The 16,744-nt window shown below is 47.4% G+C and overlaps 1 protein-coding gene across 8 annotated transcripts in view; it reads right to left on the bottom strand.

Moving 5' to 3' along the window:
* The window catches only part of NF1 (neurofibromin 1), a 236,608-nt gene that overhangs the window by 11,822 nt on the left and 208,042 nt on the right, over positions 1-16,744 (bottom strand). For 7 of the 8 annotated variants that reach the window (XM_084822899.1, XM_084822897.1, XM_084822895.1 and 4 more), the window contains 4 exons: positions 15,721-15,821; positions 13,289-13,431; positions 11,163-11,209; positions 9,440-9,656 (listed from right to left, as the gene is read on the bottom strand). In XM_084822899.1, coding sequence (XP_084679025.1) covers positions 9,440-9,656; positions 11,163-11,209; positions 13,289-13,431; positions 15,721-15,821 — 508 coding nt within the window. Of the gene's footprint in view, positions 1-7,382; positions 7,490-9,439; positions 9,657-11,162; positions 11,210-13,288; positions 13,432-15,720; positions 15,822-16,744 lie in introns of those variants that run through there. The other variant, XM_084822898.1, reaches the window with a different exon arrangement.

Genomic DNA, 16,744 nt, shown 5'->3' on the forward strand with positions numbered 1-16,744 from the left:
GCAGCAAAATGAATGTGTACACACCATGTCCTTGAAGCAGGGGGGAGGCGGTTGGCAGCAATTGTGTTCTTTCTAGCCACTGTTCTGCATGTGAATGAAGCCTGTGCAGAGGCAATGACTTCACTGGTTGCAGTAAGAAATACAAGAAACGGAGAGCAAAGCTCAGGGCTAGCTGAACCATCCATACCAGGGGTAGGCAACATGATGTCAGGGTGGACACTGAGCCCATAGAATCCCAGAGTAGTTCTGATTCTGAGGAAGAGGAGTCGCTCCTGGGAGAGGAGCGCGCTCCTCTTTCCCAGGGCCAACAGCTGACAGAGATTCCTCCTACCGGCATTCCTAGCTTAGATAGCAGTCCTGGGAGTGACAGAGCACGGGAAGCTGACTTGATGGACGTGCGACGCCGACGCAGAGAGCGGCGCCAAATGGAGGGCGCGGAAAGGAGGCGTAGTGCCCGCTTGGCGCGCAAACAATGGCTGCGCCCAGAGGATCCAAGGGAAAAGGGGAGGGACTCTCCCTAGCCCTTAAGTTCAGGGTCTGCCAGTGATTCCCTTTCAAACGGGGACCAACTGTTCCAACTTAGGGCATAGGTACTCTGCTGCTCATATCTAGTTGCTAACAGTAGAGTTGTTAAGTTGTAAAAGAGGAATAAAGCTTTGAAAAGAATCCCTTTGTCTGTGTCTGGACTTGGCTACTGGATTAGACTGAGAGAGGCCTCCAAGGAGCCCTTGACACATGGTTTCCGTGGGCACCAACATGCTCCCGGATACCTTTCTTGGCAGAGGAAACAAGGGGTGGCTTAGTGAAAGTCCAAACTGACCTTGCAATGCCAGGGTGGGAAGCCCTTTTCAGCCCGCAGGCTGAATTCAATTTTGGAGAAGCCCTCGGGGGCCGCATTCCAGCAGTGGGCAGGGTCAAAGACAAAAAGGGCAGGGCCAAACTACCAACATATTGTAGTTTAACGCTCTTACTGTCATTAACTAAGCCTTAGGAGAGGCATTTCAACCTTGTGGGGGGGGGGACTGCCCCAAAGCTGGGAAATTATGGTGGGAAAGGGGGCAGGGCCAGGGAAAGAGGTGGAGCGATCTGGGGAGCCCAGGAGAGCTAGTCTTGAGATTCCCCAATCCCGTTGCAACGTAACTCATTTAAGACAAAAAGATACAATCTTGGCATCAGATACGTCCAGCCAAATTAGCAACCAAGCTTTTAAGTCAATTCGTTAATCCCACAGCTTATAGCAGCAGAGACAATTTCTAATTACACTAATAGGCTTTCCATTTCCCACTAACACAGAAAAACCAAAAAGCGTAGAAAAGGTGCAAAGAGGAAGCGGTTCTCTATTACCGTTCACTGTTCCTGCTTCAATGCAGAGAAGTTTGAGGGATACACATATGATCGTATATCATTGTCAGAGGTGCTGCTGTCTTGGTTGTTTTTTTAAAAAAATTAATCTTTGGGTTATATATATATTAATAACCTTATCCTGCCACATGAAAAGAAACAAATGGCAGCTCTCAGCAATGATGACGATCAACTAAGAGCATTTGCAAAAGTACCAGTTCAAGTACCGCTCGTGTATAAACCCAGACCAGATCAATGGCTTGCCCCCAAACACAGACGAATGTTTGGCAGTGGATGAGGAATGCTTGCCGGGGTTGACAAAAGTGCCGGTTGGGGATGATGGCAGTTGTAGTCCAACGTATTTGGCAAGCGCCCCGTTGGGGGAGGCTGTCTTAACGGATTGATTTCATAAGGTTAGGGCCGCTGCAGAGAAGGCCCCGATCCAAGTCCCACCCAATTTCACCCTCTTGAAGGATGATTACCCCGTTTTGTAACCTTGCTCTCAAAACCTTGTCCAGTTTTATTAGGGGATAAGACAAAGGCACGGGGGATCGGTTTCTGAATGGCTGTTAGTCACGATAGAGAAGCTGAACCCCCACGTTGTGTGCTTCCAAACACAGTTGCTGGTGGGGGAAAAGCAGGAGAAGGCTTTTGCCTCCATGCTCTGCTGGTGGGCTTCCCACAGGCATTTGGCTAGGCCCTTACAGGATATAGGGCCTTATGGGATGTTGCAGATGTTACAGGATATTGAGCCCTTACGGATATAAGAGGATGAAGGTTGCAGCAGGGCTCTTTTTATGTCCTTAAGACACCCCTCCCTCAAGATCTCAAAGTGTGGCTGGACACACTGTAATTTCTACAGCACTCTTAAGTATGATCAATGCTTTAGAAGACTATAAAATCTTCCCATTTTAAAGAGACAGCAGTATGCAGAAGGCCACCCAGCCAGCAATCCCGTAGCTGAAGCAGGATTTCAACCCAGGTCCAAAGCTCGGTGCCCTGGAACTCCCTGCCTCCCAACATACCCAGCAGCAGAAGCATTGCATTTATGCACTGGAGGCACACGCCCACCCCCACCCCCCAGCCTCTTTTTGGCCTACATTTTTGGACCACTGCTTGCAAAAAATAAAAAATTAACATCTCCTTCTGTCTTGAGCCCCAGCTCTGGCGCAGAACAAAGCAGCAGCTCGTGCAAGTAGAATGAAAAGGGGGGGGGGAGTGTGTGTACCTGGATGAGGAAGTTGCATGAAAACTGCAGATTTAGAGCAAGGCAGAGAAGCTTCACAGACAAAGAATGAAAGAGAAAAGATGAGTGATCAACATTTAGGACTGGGAGAAAGACAGAAAACATTTACAGGACAGTGATTTTATATCCCTCTTCCCCTGGGCTTCTCCCTGCCCACCCCCCACTCCCACTCCTGCAGCAACCTTCTTACTAGGTGAAGGCCAGCACACCTAGCCACAGTTCTTTAGACTTACTTTAAAACAGTCACATTTGACCAAAGGAGAAGGTCAAAAACTAGCGCCTGTTCTGTCAATGTGTTTTTAAAGACCATGCACTTGATAAATGTGCATGCCCCGTACGGCCATATGGCTTGTGTCTGTGTACAATGTCTCACGAAGCATCTCCTGTTCTAACCTTACAGAACTGAAGAAGCGATGAGCAAAACCCACAACAATGGGCTCACTCAGTTCCCATTCCCTTCAGTGGGGCTTATGCATGAGACGTTCACTGTTTGCTTGTGGTCCCCCTGTCATACCTTAGCGATGGGATTTAATCTTACTGGACCACTGGACCTTGGGTTTATCAATGAGGCCATCATTGGCGGTCCTACCTTGAGTGACCTTGCCTTCCAAGTTGAGGAACATGGTCTTTTTGGTGGTGGTGCCCCAATTTACCCTCTCCAGACACCAATTTGAGCATTTACCCTTTTATCCTTTAGGTACCAGGCTACCATTGCATTCTCTCAAGCTCTGGGGGAATAACACGATCTTTATTTTGTTGCCTGCCTGTTTTGCTGCTAGTGATTCGGGGGGGGACGGGGGACTGTGTGTGTGTGTGTGTGTGTGCGCGTGCGCGCGTGTGTGTAAGGCCACAGCTCAGTGGTAGAGCCCCTGCTTTGCATGCAGAAGCTCCCAGGTTCGATCCCTGGCATCTCCAGGTAGGGCGAGGAAAGAATCCTGCCTGAAACCCTGGAGAGCTGCTGCTGCCAATCAGTGTCAACAATACTGGGCTAGATGGACACAGGGTCTGACCTAAAGCAGCTTCCTCTGTTACATTGTTTTAATTTATATGAATTTTTATCAGACATTGCTTTGATGGTTAAACCCTGCCTTGAAGATCTTGCAGTGGAAAGGCACAATGTACATGTTTAAAATAAATAGTTATCTGTACGTACGGGCACCAGGAGGGTGTGCCCCTCCGTTAAATTGGACTACAATCCAGCAATTCATGATCTGTATGTCCACAGTGGAGGCCGTGTGTCGTCCACCCGAGTTAAATACTACAAAGCAACAGTAAGAGGAGATGCTGAGGCCCCCTGGCTTGTAGCGTTAGACCTTGACAAGCTTCCTACCTTCCGTTCATGGAGGAAAAATCCCTCGTGGCGTCTCTTCGTGTAGGCAAGGATCTGGGTGTCTCTGGAGGAAGCGCTCAGTTTGCACATGGCACAGACAAGGCCCGTTAGAGCAGACTGTCCCACCTTGAGAACTGAGACCCTGCCCTGAGATTCACCCCATGCTCCCTCATGGGCAACTGGGGCACAATCAGGAAACAGTGGACAAACTGTCTTTGGTGCAGCTTGTCTTTCATTACAGGTCTTCCTGCTGAGGAACACCAGAGTTCCAAGGAATACGGTTTGCAAACCACCTGCCTCCAGGGACTGCTGGACTCATGCTATTTATTAAGCTCGTTCTCCAAGCAGACTTCTGCTGCACTCCCAGCTTCAGCTGCAGCACAAGGACCGTCAGCGCAACGAACACCAGCCCCTGTCGAAATACTGCTCCTGGCTCCTCTTTGCAGGATGCGAGATTGTGCCAAAACGGGATTGCAGTGCAAACCGCGATGGGAGAGGGATCCACAGCGCACTGCAGACCCCACATGTCAGATGTGCATCTGAAGTGGGCACCCACTTAATTTAAACCACAATCACCCTTAATTATCCTAAACACCAGATTCCCAATGCCACCCCGTTGAATTGTATTTTGTGCTGGAAAGAGTCGTTTCTCAAAAATGCTGTAATCTGCAGGCCACAGAATGGCCCAGAAAGCTATTTCTTAGCTGGCTGAAAACACGACACCTCCCTCCTCTTAGTTTCAGTGGACAGCCAATGAAACAAACGGCAAGAACAGGATTACGCCATTATTCTTTGCGTCACTAAGGGTACGGCCCTTATTAAAGGATGGCAAAATACTCTCTGTATTTGGTTATACAGAACAGAGATGCAGCAGGGAAAGGGTTAGGGGTTTAAAGAAGCTCCCCTTTTATAGAACTGGTCCAAACCAGGAAAGTATTCTTTGAACCCTCAGTGTAAACACAAGGACACAATGGATGCCATCTAGATGGCCAGGGACACATCAGCATATGTAATGGTTTTGTTTGTTTGTTCCTTGAACACCAGCAGCCTTCCCCAGAACCCCCAAATCGAATCACACCAGCAGCAGCTAGAAAAAGTCTCCCAAGTTGCAGAAGTAGCCGTGAGCCGCACTGGACTTGCAGCAAGTCCAGTGGGACTCGTGGACAAGCCAAGAGACTTGCTGGATGGGGGCCCAATATCTTTGCAGAAGTGCTCCAGCGGCTCCTGACGGAATGTAGGATGCTACATTAGCAACAGCTCCTAGGTCCTCGCTTGTGTTAAAGGTGCAGGAGGTACGAACCTTGAGACAAAAAAACTTGCCATTTCTTCCAGCTTCTTGAAACATTTGCTTTTGTGACTCTTGTAAGACTGCAGCCAATTCCTGGTTTAAAATACTAGGTTTCATCTATGGGTTTTTTTCAACTGGGGGTGGGGGGAGGATAGGCTGCTGGCTGAGAGGATGGGAATTGCAGTCCAGCACATCCAGGGGGCACCAGACTGGGGAAGGCCAATACAGATGGGCAAAATAGCTTTGGTTTTGAGAGGCCCTTCTACCACCACCTCGCTGTCGTAGCCCCGGTTCGGATGTCACAGCCAAACAACAGCTTGACTATCTGAGCTGTGCCACGGCTTCACATGCTCCCTTCACTCTCTCGTTGTAACTATAGCTTCCTGCGTTATCCAGATTGGGCAAACGGGTTAACTGCAAAGTCCGGCCGCTTCAGGTGACACAGTCAACAATGGCCAAAAATGCTGGGGAGGGAGGTAATCCGAGCCCACCAAGGAAGATGAGATGGGGCTTCAGAGAGGGGGCCCAGCCCCCTGACCTTGTTGTGATTGCCCCCAAAGTCAGCGTTTTTAGAAGGCTATAGTGGGGGGCACAATTTGGCTAAAATTAGTGAGGGAGTCAGAGAGCATGGCTTTAGGACTTGGTTAAGGACCCCCCTAACTTTCTCCTGTACTTCGAGCAATGAAGAGGGAGGGAGTTCAGAAAACTGAGGCGGGGTCCCGATGGCCACACTATGGCTTGACAGTGGCATCTGAACTGGGCCATAGATGCAGAGGATGTCCTATGCTCAACTGAGCTCAGCTCCCTGCTTCCCACCTCGTTGCTTGATCACACAGTGGTCCAGTCCCTCGGCACAAGGCTGCCCACCCCTGGCGGTGAGTCCTGTCCGCTTCAGGCAATGTGTTGTGACCATGTTTGCGGGAAGGAGCCGACCCTCAAGGGTCTCGCAGATGCACTGGAACGAATTCCCACAGGGCTCAGTAACAGCAGCCACAAGAGTACGAAGCACAGCAAAGGCGCTTGACCACCTTGAAGCCCCAGAAGCTCGGAAGGGGAGGCAGCTACGCATTTGCAGGGATAGGCGGCGGAACATTTCCAAGGGAGTTGTCCAGAATGGGAAATGTTTCCAGTGCTTACGTTTTCCACGGGAAGTTTTCCCCTTCGTAAGGTCATTAGTAACAACAAATGGATGCCAACTGCAAATGCACTGCTATGCAAGCTTGGCCGTTTCAAAGTTGTAGGTGGCTGGTTTTCAGCGTATGTTGCACAGTTCTTCGGGTCCCTAAAATGTATTTGTGCATCAACAGTTTTCAATGCCTTTGCTTTTGTCCCTTAAATTTAAGCAAGGGCAGTAGATACTATTATCATTAAATTTTTACAGTTATTCCAATAACAATTTCTACATAGTGTAACATTTCAGTTGCATCAAGAGTGCTTTAATTTCCCCCCTCAAATATGTGTGGTATATTGGGACACAAAATTAACATGGGGTACTATTTAAAGCTTTGTTGTTTACTAAATACAGGTAAAATAAATATTGCTCTAGTGCACCAGAAAAGTTTCCCATGCAAACTGAAAATGTTCCGATGCAAATTACCCTATTTGACATTTTCTGGAATGCCCACATCACGACTCATTTGCAGCATCCAGACAGGAACTGGGTAAGACTTCAGCAGCCTCCCATCTATCGGCTGCATGCACCTTGCTTCTTCAGCCCAGGCAGGCCAAGCTCTTCCTAAGCTGCTCTGGGATGGGAGGCTCCTGGATGTGTCATCATCAGAAGATGACCATCCCCACCCGAGGAACAGCTGCAGATGTTACACTCCCTCTGCGCTGGCCAGGCTAGCAGGTGCCTGGCTCCCAGTGAAATGGAAGGAAGCCGCTGCCGCCCCCATCTCTGCTCAGCTCACGCTGGTTTTGGTCATGGTGGAGGTGTCTTCTGAGTGATTCAGTTTGAGAAGCAGCACCGCACACGGCAAGAGCTCCGAGAGGACTGGGCACCCTGGGTGAGCCACCCAGAGGCAAAATGGTACACCAGAGACTTGCTCACTGGTTCCATTTGATGGGGGTGGCATGGTCTGCAGGCCATCGAGTGCTTTATAAGGGTACTCACTTCCGTGTATATGAGGATGACTTTGTTTAGGAGAATGCCTGCGTGCCTCTGATGTCCAGCTAGAAGCAGAAACAAAGTTCTGGGATGCGGCATCCTTGAAGAGTTGCAGTCCATAAGGCTACTGGCAACAGACCTAAAGCCTTTGCCCCCCTCTCACCTACAAAAGGGTAGCTTTGCACGGTACAATAGAAGTAAAAATACATTAAAAGAGTTTAGCCAGGGACACTTGCAAATCTATGTTTCTGTTTTAAAAACATTTTATTAATAAGCCAGCGAACGTTACATGGCCCCACATAATGGTTTTGGCCTAGCCCAATCATGGCTTCCACGGAGTGGGAAACACTCCACGCAGCCACTTCGCACATTACGTTGTGAAAAGCAGGCATGTACACGCTTGCTTCTTCTGCAACATGTGAAGCAGTCTGAATCTGTTGCCCTTCTCAAAGGCTTTCCCGCACTGTTACATCATACCCATCTGCATCGTTTTACACGCTGGTACATGTAATTACCATGGGAGGAAGCTCTCACTGTAAACATTTGCTCTTTTACGTGCTGCACACATTCTGGGCACTCAAATGCGGCAGCTGTTTTCCTGCATCCTGATGCTTTGCGATGCCGTCTATTCCTCCGTATGCATCAAGTTCACCAAATCCAGTGTTTTGGCCCTCCTGTATGTCTGAATACTTTTATTTATTTATTTAATTAAATTCCTTAATCGCCCATCTGGCCAGTCACCCGGCCACTCTGGGCAATGTACAGCAGTACAAACAGTCTAAAACAGTAAAATTAAACATTAAAACATCATATTTCTAAAAATACCCTAACCCACCCCAAATGCCTGCCTGAACAATCACGTTTTTAATGTGTGGCAGAAGCTCATTAAAGAGGGGGCATGGCGGAGTTCCCCAGTAGGGGAGTTCCACAGAGTGGGGGCCACCACAGAGAAGGCCCTCTCCCTCGTCCTCACCAGCTTAGCTGTCCTGGCTGATGGGACAGAGAGACAGGAGGCCATCTGAGGCTGATCTTGTTGAGCGGCCTGTCTGGTGTTGCTAGAGGCACTCCTTGAATACTAACAAAACTACAAGACAGACAGCCACCCCCTCACCTGGGACATTTTAAAGACACAGTTGCCAGCTTTTGAGTTGCAGGCACTTCTAGATGAATATGCAATGATTACAAGTACTGGAATTCACACAAACACTTCAAGCACAGAGCTGTAAAGGGGGAACTCTCGTTCCTTGGAGAATCCAAGGCACAGCCTCCTTTGGGAATGTCATTAAGGCTTTAATCCTATGTGTGTTTACTTGGGATTAAGAGCCGTCGGAATCACTGAGACTGGCTTCTGAGGAAACACACAGAGGCCTTCACTGCAAGTCTTGCTTATTTGGGCTGGCTACTGAAATGAAGTTCTAATGAATCTCACCCCAAAACTGCAGCTTCGGAGACTTCCCTAGACAACCCCCCACCCCCACCCTAAGCTTCAAGCCTATTTCTGCAGCAGAGATAAAGGCCTTAAAGGTTATACTGAACTGTCCCAACATGTGGAAAGGATGATCACTGGCTTAAATGGCTTTCAGAGGGAATTAGACAAATTAGTGGAAGATGACAGGTATATCAACAGGTATACTAGCCATGACTACTACATAGAACTGCCATGTTTAGAGGCAGTATTATCTTCGAATACTGGTTGCTGGGGGGTGGGGGTGGGTGGGAGAGGGCAATTGCCTTTATGCCCTATTGTGGGCTTCCTAAAGGTGTCTGGGTTGGCCACTGTAGAGAGCAGGACGCTGGATGAGATGAACTTTCACCCTGATCTAGCAGGGTTGTTTTTTAAGTTGATTAGTTCTTTCATGTGCATACCTAAGATGATTTTAAAATCGTCTATGTGACAAACGTGTTTGCGGGCAGGTACCCTCATCAAGGAGTCACTAATGGCTTCAGTGCCGTGTTGAATATACACTGTGGCGAACCCAGGTTTAGATAGAAGAGATTCACAACAGGGCACAACCAGGGGAGAAGACAGTGGAAGTGTCCAACCTTGAAAAAGGGAGGAAGGCACTCAGAGGAATTTCAGTGGACGCCCCCCTTGACATAAGCAATGGAAAAGCATGGCAAACTGACCTGGGGAATGCTGGGAAGTTGCGAGTGAGGTCATTGAATTAGAGAGGTTCAGGTTTGCAGTAATACTAAGCTGACTCTGCATGGCAGGAGGGTAAGGAGAAGTTGGTGTCAGTAGGGATTCCTCGCTGGTTTCCTCATCAATTCCAGGTAAATAGGTGTCGATCAAGGCATCGAGGAACTTCACTATGAGCTCAGCATAGTCTGGGATTTGTGTTTGCTAGAAAGTGAGAAATAGATCAGTTCTTAATTTGTAGCTAGTGGTTCTCATTTTAAAAAAGGCCTTTTGTTTGCAAGTCCAGGGTACGGGACTGCAGACACAAAACCAGTTTCCCTCCTTAAGGAAGCGCAAACGTGAAGACAGACAAAAAGACATTACGTGTTACGAAGAAAGTTTGGTTGGCTTTATTCAGAGGGCATTATGTAGAGGGATTCATGTGGAGGACAGATCAGTAGTTTCCAATGGATATCACTGAATCACACAAGTCGATTTTTCAGGTGACATGGTGTTTTGCTTCATGGACCATAGAAGGTATTGTTTTCTTTTGATCCGTGGCTCATAATGCCTCAACCACCACCTGTTTACCCGGGGCAACCTTGCAATAATGCGCAGATCCAGTGACCCTTTCTCTGAATTCCTAAATTTAAGATTCCTAGATTTCTGTAAAGCAGCCGGTTTCCACTGACGCAAAGTCAGGTTATGTCCAACTAAGGTCACGCTGGCAACAGGTCAACTTCTCTTGTAATGTGGCAGGCTGATATGAAACGGTACCACAGAGGGCAGTTCTCAACCAGGGCTGGCTTGATCATTTAGCAATTCTAGGTGGCTGCCAAGGACGGTGCCCTGCAGAGACTGGCGCTTCTGCTTGAAATTCACTACAGGTTTACAGAAGAGGCAGAGGCTCACATGAAAAGGGCATCGCACAATTACTGGGGATTGGGGGTTTTCTGCTGGCCACGCCGCCGGTGTTGGCCATGCTGCCTGGCCCCGCTTCCAGGCATCCACGTGTTAGAGGGGCCTTCTGCAGACAACAAGCCCTGTGGACACAGAGGCTTCCATGCACAATCGGGTGCAGGGCAGAATTGGGGATTAACGAGATAACATCTGTCATTTAATTTGTTCTAACAGTAATTCAGAAGTTGGAAGGGGGTCGTAGCCCGGTGCATGCAAAAGGTCCCAGGTTTGATCCCCGGTGTCTTCAGGTAAGGTTAGGAAAGAATCCTGCTTGAAACCTTGGAGAGCCGCTGCAAGTCAGTGTCAACAATACTGGGCTAGAGGGACCAATCGTCTGACTTGGTATAAAGCAGCTTCCTAAGTTCTTTGATATGTGTTTGATAGCTACTGCCTCTGTCCCTTCTATAAATTTCTACCTGAACCTCTATCTCTGTCCATGGTGGACAGAGGCATCATCTTAGAAGAGGCATCCCACTCTTCTCTCACACACAATGAAGGAATGCCTCTTCTAACATGGCGCTCCCCATCCACAGTTTTTTTTTTTTTTTAATTAACTGCTTGTGTTAAAAATGATACATTTTTAAAAAGTTACTGGCCGGTTAATCTGGGGCAAGTTTTAAGGCTCTCAAAATGTTTTTTTTAACAAGTGAATCAACTCAAGTGTTGCAGCCCTACTAAAAACAAGTGTAGGTGCCTGTCTTATTAACCTCCAATGGGATTTACATTGTCATGACCGAAAATGCCATGCTAAGAGAGGCCCAGATCCCTCACCTTAGAAAATGGTCCTGCAAACCTCCACAGGCCGTTAAATCCAAAACCTGCAACCAACAACAGCAACAACAACAAAAGAATGAGTAGCTTAGTTAGGAAGATGGAGTTAAGATCAAACAAGCAGATGAAGATAATTTACGAGTGTTTCCTCAAACTGTGCAGTCAAGGCCCGATTCATACTCCCATGTTGCATGCTTGATGATTGCTCCATCCCGTGATAACTTGCATGAGTCAAGGGGCTAGCCCTCAAGACCACAGGCAGAGTTTTCACAGCACCTCAAATGCCTCTGCTTGTCAATGGAATCCATTCACCCTCTGAACTGCCAGTCACCACATGCAAAATAATCCGGTGCAGAGAAATCAAGAGATGTGAACCACCCAGAAAGCTTTGGCTATTGGGTGGTATAGAAATGAAATAAATAAGTAACACGCATGTGCAAACCAGCTCAAATAAGTGCAGTACACCCATGTTTAGTAATGATAAAAACCTTACAGGCGTTTAACATCTTATAATACCCCTACCGTTAGTCCATTTATTATCAAAACCAACATTGTTTCTATAATGCTCTTCTAACTCTCGCAAATTAGCATTTGATGTAATACATAGTAAAATACAATAAACTGATGCTTGGGGCAGTTTCCAGACAAATAATAACACGCCACAGCGTGACATAAAAGCCATTTAAGCACGTTTTTCCTCTATGAAAGGGAAAAGGGAGAAGGGCAAGAAATACTAAAAGGAGGCATCTGCACTCATCCTGTTTTGAGAATGAGCGAGGGGCGAAGGCAGCGGAAGGCAACCTCCGGCCCTGAGGATTTCCTAATCCGGGCTGAGAAGGGTTGGTCACCCTCTGAAAGCCCCTCCCCTGTCCTGGGGAGAGGAATCCCCAGGTTATCTCTGATTTCTGACTGGAGATCACAAGAGGATTCCCATGTGTACTGTGAGGGGAGATTGGAGGTAAGAGAGGGATTCCACTGCACTCAGACCCAGACTTGCAAGCCCCTGCCAAGTCGCTTTCTCCGTGCAGGGAGAGGCTCATAGCTCCATGCTTCTCAATGCGTGGAGGAAAGACAAGCCAAAAAGGGGTGGACTGGATAACATCATGGGAGGGGCATACCACCTTGATGTTGTCCAGCCTGCCAGCTTGGTCTTGAGGATAGGGGGGCAAGGGGGGGGAACAAATTAGGTTGCCCACTCTTGGGTTAAGGTGTGTGTCTAGAGCCTGATGGGGGAACCTGTGACTCTTCAGATGTTGTTGGACCACAACTCCTATCATCCTGGACTAAGTTGGCTGGGGTGATGGGAGCTAGAATCCAAGAAGATCCGGAGGGTCACAGATTCCTCACCAAACCGTCTTCTAGGGGAAAGGCAAATGGAGCAGAGGGTGTGTGGTGGAGGACCTTTGAGCACCACTACCCTCGGGGAATACCTTCTCCTGTATGATCTCCCCCAGGGCCATAAGATCTTCCAGTGAAACCCTGCTCTGGGCTCCTTCCTTGAGGGAGCAAAGGATGGCATTAACAGGAGCAGGGCCTTTTCTGAAGTGACTGCAGTATTCTGGAATACATAATTTCATTAGGGAGAGTATGGTGCGCTTGTGGGGGAGTATGGGGGCTCCTCTGGTCCCCTGGCAACTGGTCACACAGTCCAGATTCCAGACCCCCCATTCCAGAGGGGGACAGGAACAGCTGCAGGTACATTCAGGGATGGGTTGGCAGTAAAGATGCCAACCCAGAGAAGCAGCCTTTTGGTTTTCAAACAGCCGCTTTGTGAACAATTTTCTGTTGAACATCTGTTGGAGAAGCAGGGAACACATCTTTTAGAACAAGGAAAAGGCTATCCATGGCTACTCGTCCTGATAGAGTGAGCCTATGTACACCAGTTGCCGGGGAACATGGGCGGGAGGGTGCTGTTGCACTCATGTCCTGCTTGTGGGATCCTGGCCGACAGCTGGTTGGCCATTGTGTGAACAGAATGCTGGATTAGATGGACCCTTGGTCTGATCCAGCAGGGCAATTCTAATGTTCTTAAGAAATATTTGTGGGGTGTGGTTAAAAAGTCAGCATTTTATTCTACATTGCAGCAGGCCATTTTTCACTTTTCAAAGAAGCAGTAAGATACATACTTTGCAGGTAAGATGTTTGGTACTGGGGTGGAGATTCTTCATGGTAAACCACACTCTGAACAATGCCATGAATTGGGTTCAATAAATTTGGATCTTGGCACTGCGACAACAGGGTATTTATCTTGAAGTCCAACAAATTGTGCCTAAGGAACAAGACACACCTCAGTTATCAGTTCATTGCTTGCAAGTTTTTACTGCAATGAGTAACTGGACTGAAAAGCCTATTTACCCAACAAACCTATTATATGTGTAAACTTTTGTAAACCATGAGAGCTTCGGCTATGGGGTGGTATAGAAATATAAGAAATAATATTAATAATGTGGATTGCATTTAAGTGCTTTACATACAAACGGGGGTTAACGGTCATACCCTTTTGCCAAGGAACAGTATATCTAAGGAGGCTAGGGATCTCTAACAGAAACCCTCAGGACCTTATCAAACTATAATTCTCAGGATTCTTTGGGGGAGGAAATCCATGACAGTTACAGCCGAGATACACATACAAAGAACAAAAGCAGCAGTCTGGGCCATAAAAAAATGGAGGACGGACATTTATTGGTAACTTTCTTGTTCCCAGTGGTCCTAGTGGGCACTAAAACCTGAAACCATCACATCATCTAGCAGAGCCCACCTGAGTGACTGCAAACCCTCCTCCTCCTGGCCCATATCATAACTCTCTGACTCTACAGACATCCTGACTGCAACATCCAATCAGCCCCCCCACCCCCCATCAGCCTGCTTTTTGTAACACATTGCCCGATGAAGAGATCTGGAGATCTTGAAAGCTTGCGTGTTTTTTGTGTTGTTTGAGTTGGCCTAATAAAGGGTATTACGCTGCCAAGATAAACACATATTTCTCCAGTTACCTATAACTACAATAGCTGCACAATTGTTCTCCTGTGCTCAGAAAGTGTACGGCAAGCTATGTATCTGTAAGGCTTAGTGAAAATTCCCAGAGATGTACTGCCAAGGAGAGCGTTCATTCAACATACATCAGCCTTGAATGGAAACCTCGGAAGAGGTTCTGTACCCTTTCTCCTCTCTGTACAGCTTCTCTTTTACATCACCACACCTGCCGTTTTTTGCTAGGCTGGGAGAATGAGACAGTAGCCAACTTACTGAGGTCAGCGCCAAAAGAAGGTAGGGCAAATAGCTGGTTGAACTGGACCTGTGAACCACCCTCCCTTCTTCCTTGATAGGGAGCAAAGGAAACATGGGTGAAAACGCCTGCTCGCCATACGCTGGAAAGTGCTGGTATTGGGGTCAAGGGGTGTGTGGATATGCAGTAGAGCAGTATGGAACGAGAGCGGTCCAGAGACACTGCAAGCTGAGGGCTCTATCCTGCACTTGCCCTGACACCAAGACTGATCCAAACTCTTCGCCAACATTTCCTTGGCCACACCAAGGAAAAACAAACAGTAGGATGTCAATTAAGCAGAAGGCCATATATTTGCTGATTAGGAACTACCCATTTCATTGGCCTTCAACCAGTGGGGCCAGAACCCACAAGCGGGACAGAATAACGACACCATCGCTGGTTTGGGCTTGTTTGGATTTCTTTTTGAAGAGGGGGGAGAGGGTGACCAGATGCAAAGATAAAGTTCCTTCCTCTTTTGATTATTCTGTGCAAGACACCTCTGCAGTAGCTGTGGGGTTTTTCACCCCTGTGCGACAATCTGCACCTGCAAATATTTCCCCGTCTATAAATATCATGGCCCTGCCCCTCCTCTGCATTACAGATGAGAGGAGAAAAACAGGCACATGGCTTAAAACAAACAAACTGAAATAGGTCCCATGTTGCAGGTTGAGATTACAAGGTTGAAAGCTACTAATCGGTTCTCTTTCTGCATGTCATGGAGAGCAATAAACGTCTACGCAGAGCACCCAGCCCCCCCCCCCCGGCCCCCCAAGACCTGCTCAGTCCCTCTCAAACAGAATACTGAATGCAAAGAGAAAATCAGTATATAAAAGTATCCACAGTTCTGAAGCACTGAAAAGCAAACTACATGGATTCTCCTAAATGGCCACAGGTTCCACACAAATATAGTCAGGGCAAGTTCTTTCGGTAAAAAGCTCATTTTGAAAGGGGATGCTCTCCAGCCAAACTGTTTGCAAAACCTGGGCTAGTTTTGTCAAGATATCTTAAGTTAAATAGTGGGTTTAACTCACTACCCTTCTGCTACTAAGGGCTGCCTCACACATTATGCAGTCCAGAGCTTCTGCCAATGTCTCCGGTACCCATATGTGTGTGACACCTGTGTTTCCAAACACGCATATGCTGGTTCCCTACTTTACAGTTTTAGGTCTATGCATGCAGTATTTCTAATAGCCTCCTAAATCACCCCAGTGTGTGTGGAGAGGCCCAAAGACTGCACCTTACAGATAAGTGCTTTGCAGGAAGCAACTTTGTTATGAAAAGCTGAACACTTACACAACAGGAAAGACCTTTGGGAACACAACACTGGCTTCTGCTAAATACTCATACAGGATTCGCTGGTCAAATTCATCTGCAGTATATTTTACTAGCGTTGCCTGCCAGAAAAGACCAGGGGAGGGGGGAGAGAAAAGATCAGCATCTAACTCCTGGTAAGCTATTATACTGAGCTACTGTATCTTGCTGTTTATATATATATATATATATACACACACACACACACACACATATACAAACACAGACACACGATACTACATACATACATATATATATTTCATACTATACACTATATATCTAGCAATACTATATATTGAGATAGACAGACAGACAGACAGACATAGAGGAATACTAGAAAACCGATACATCAGTCAGTCAATCCCAGAGGGAAGGCTGTTTTACTCTGTTGCGTAAAACAACAAAGTGTCTTCTAGGACCTTAAGGACTAAGAGATTTACTTTCGTACAGATGATGAACTGGGTTCCTGTCCATGAAAGCATACACCATCATTCATCTGTTGGTCATTAAGGTGCTATAAGACTTTAAAATGGATCCCATTGTTTAGCAGAACGGTTCTAAGATTGCCCTGAAATGAATACACTTAAGTAGAAAACAGAGACAGTCACCGTGGAGGTATTTTAACACGCATGACATGATATTAAAATGACCACCGCTGCCTATAATGTAAGCCAGAGGTGGGCAACTTGTGGCCCTCCAGCCCTACAACTCCCCTCACCCCTCACCAGTGGTTATGTTGGCTGAGGCTGGGAGTTGTGGGCCTCCAGAGGGTTTGGCCTACAAGTTCCCCTTCCCTGACTTAAGCAGTCACTCCAACACAGAAACACAGCTCCACCCACTCCTGATCTTGGAGGTTCTATCCTAAGTCTTCCTTCATGCGTCTCAGTATATCCCCTGCGAGCCTAAGCAGGGTGATGTGTGCACACAGCATGCCGTCATGATCCACCACGAGCCTTGTCCCTGCTCACCCTGTTTTTGTTAATGCTAGTGCAGGCACTGTTTTTCT

The sequence above is a fragment of the Heloderma suspectum genome, chromosome 16, assembly GCF_057233095.1.
Source record: "Heloderma suspectum isolate Gila_16-S chromosome 16, 16-S_ref, whole genome shotgun sequence".
NCBI lineage: Eukaryota > Metazoa > Chordata > Lepidosauria > Squamata > Helodermatidae > Heloderma > Heloderma suspectum.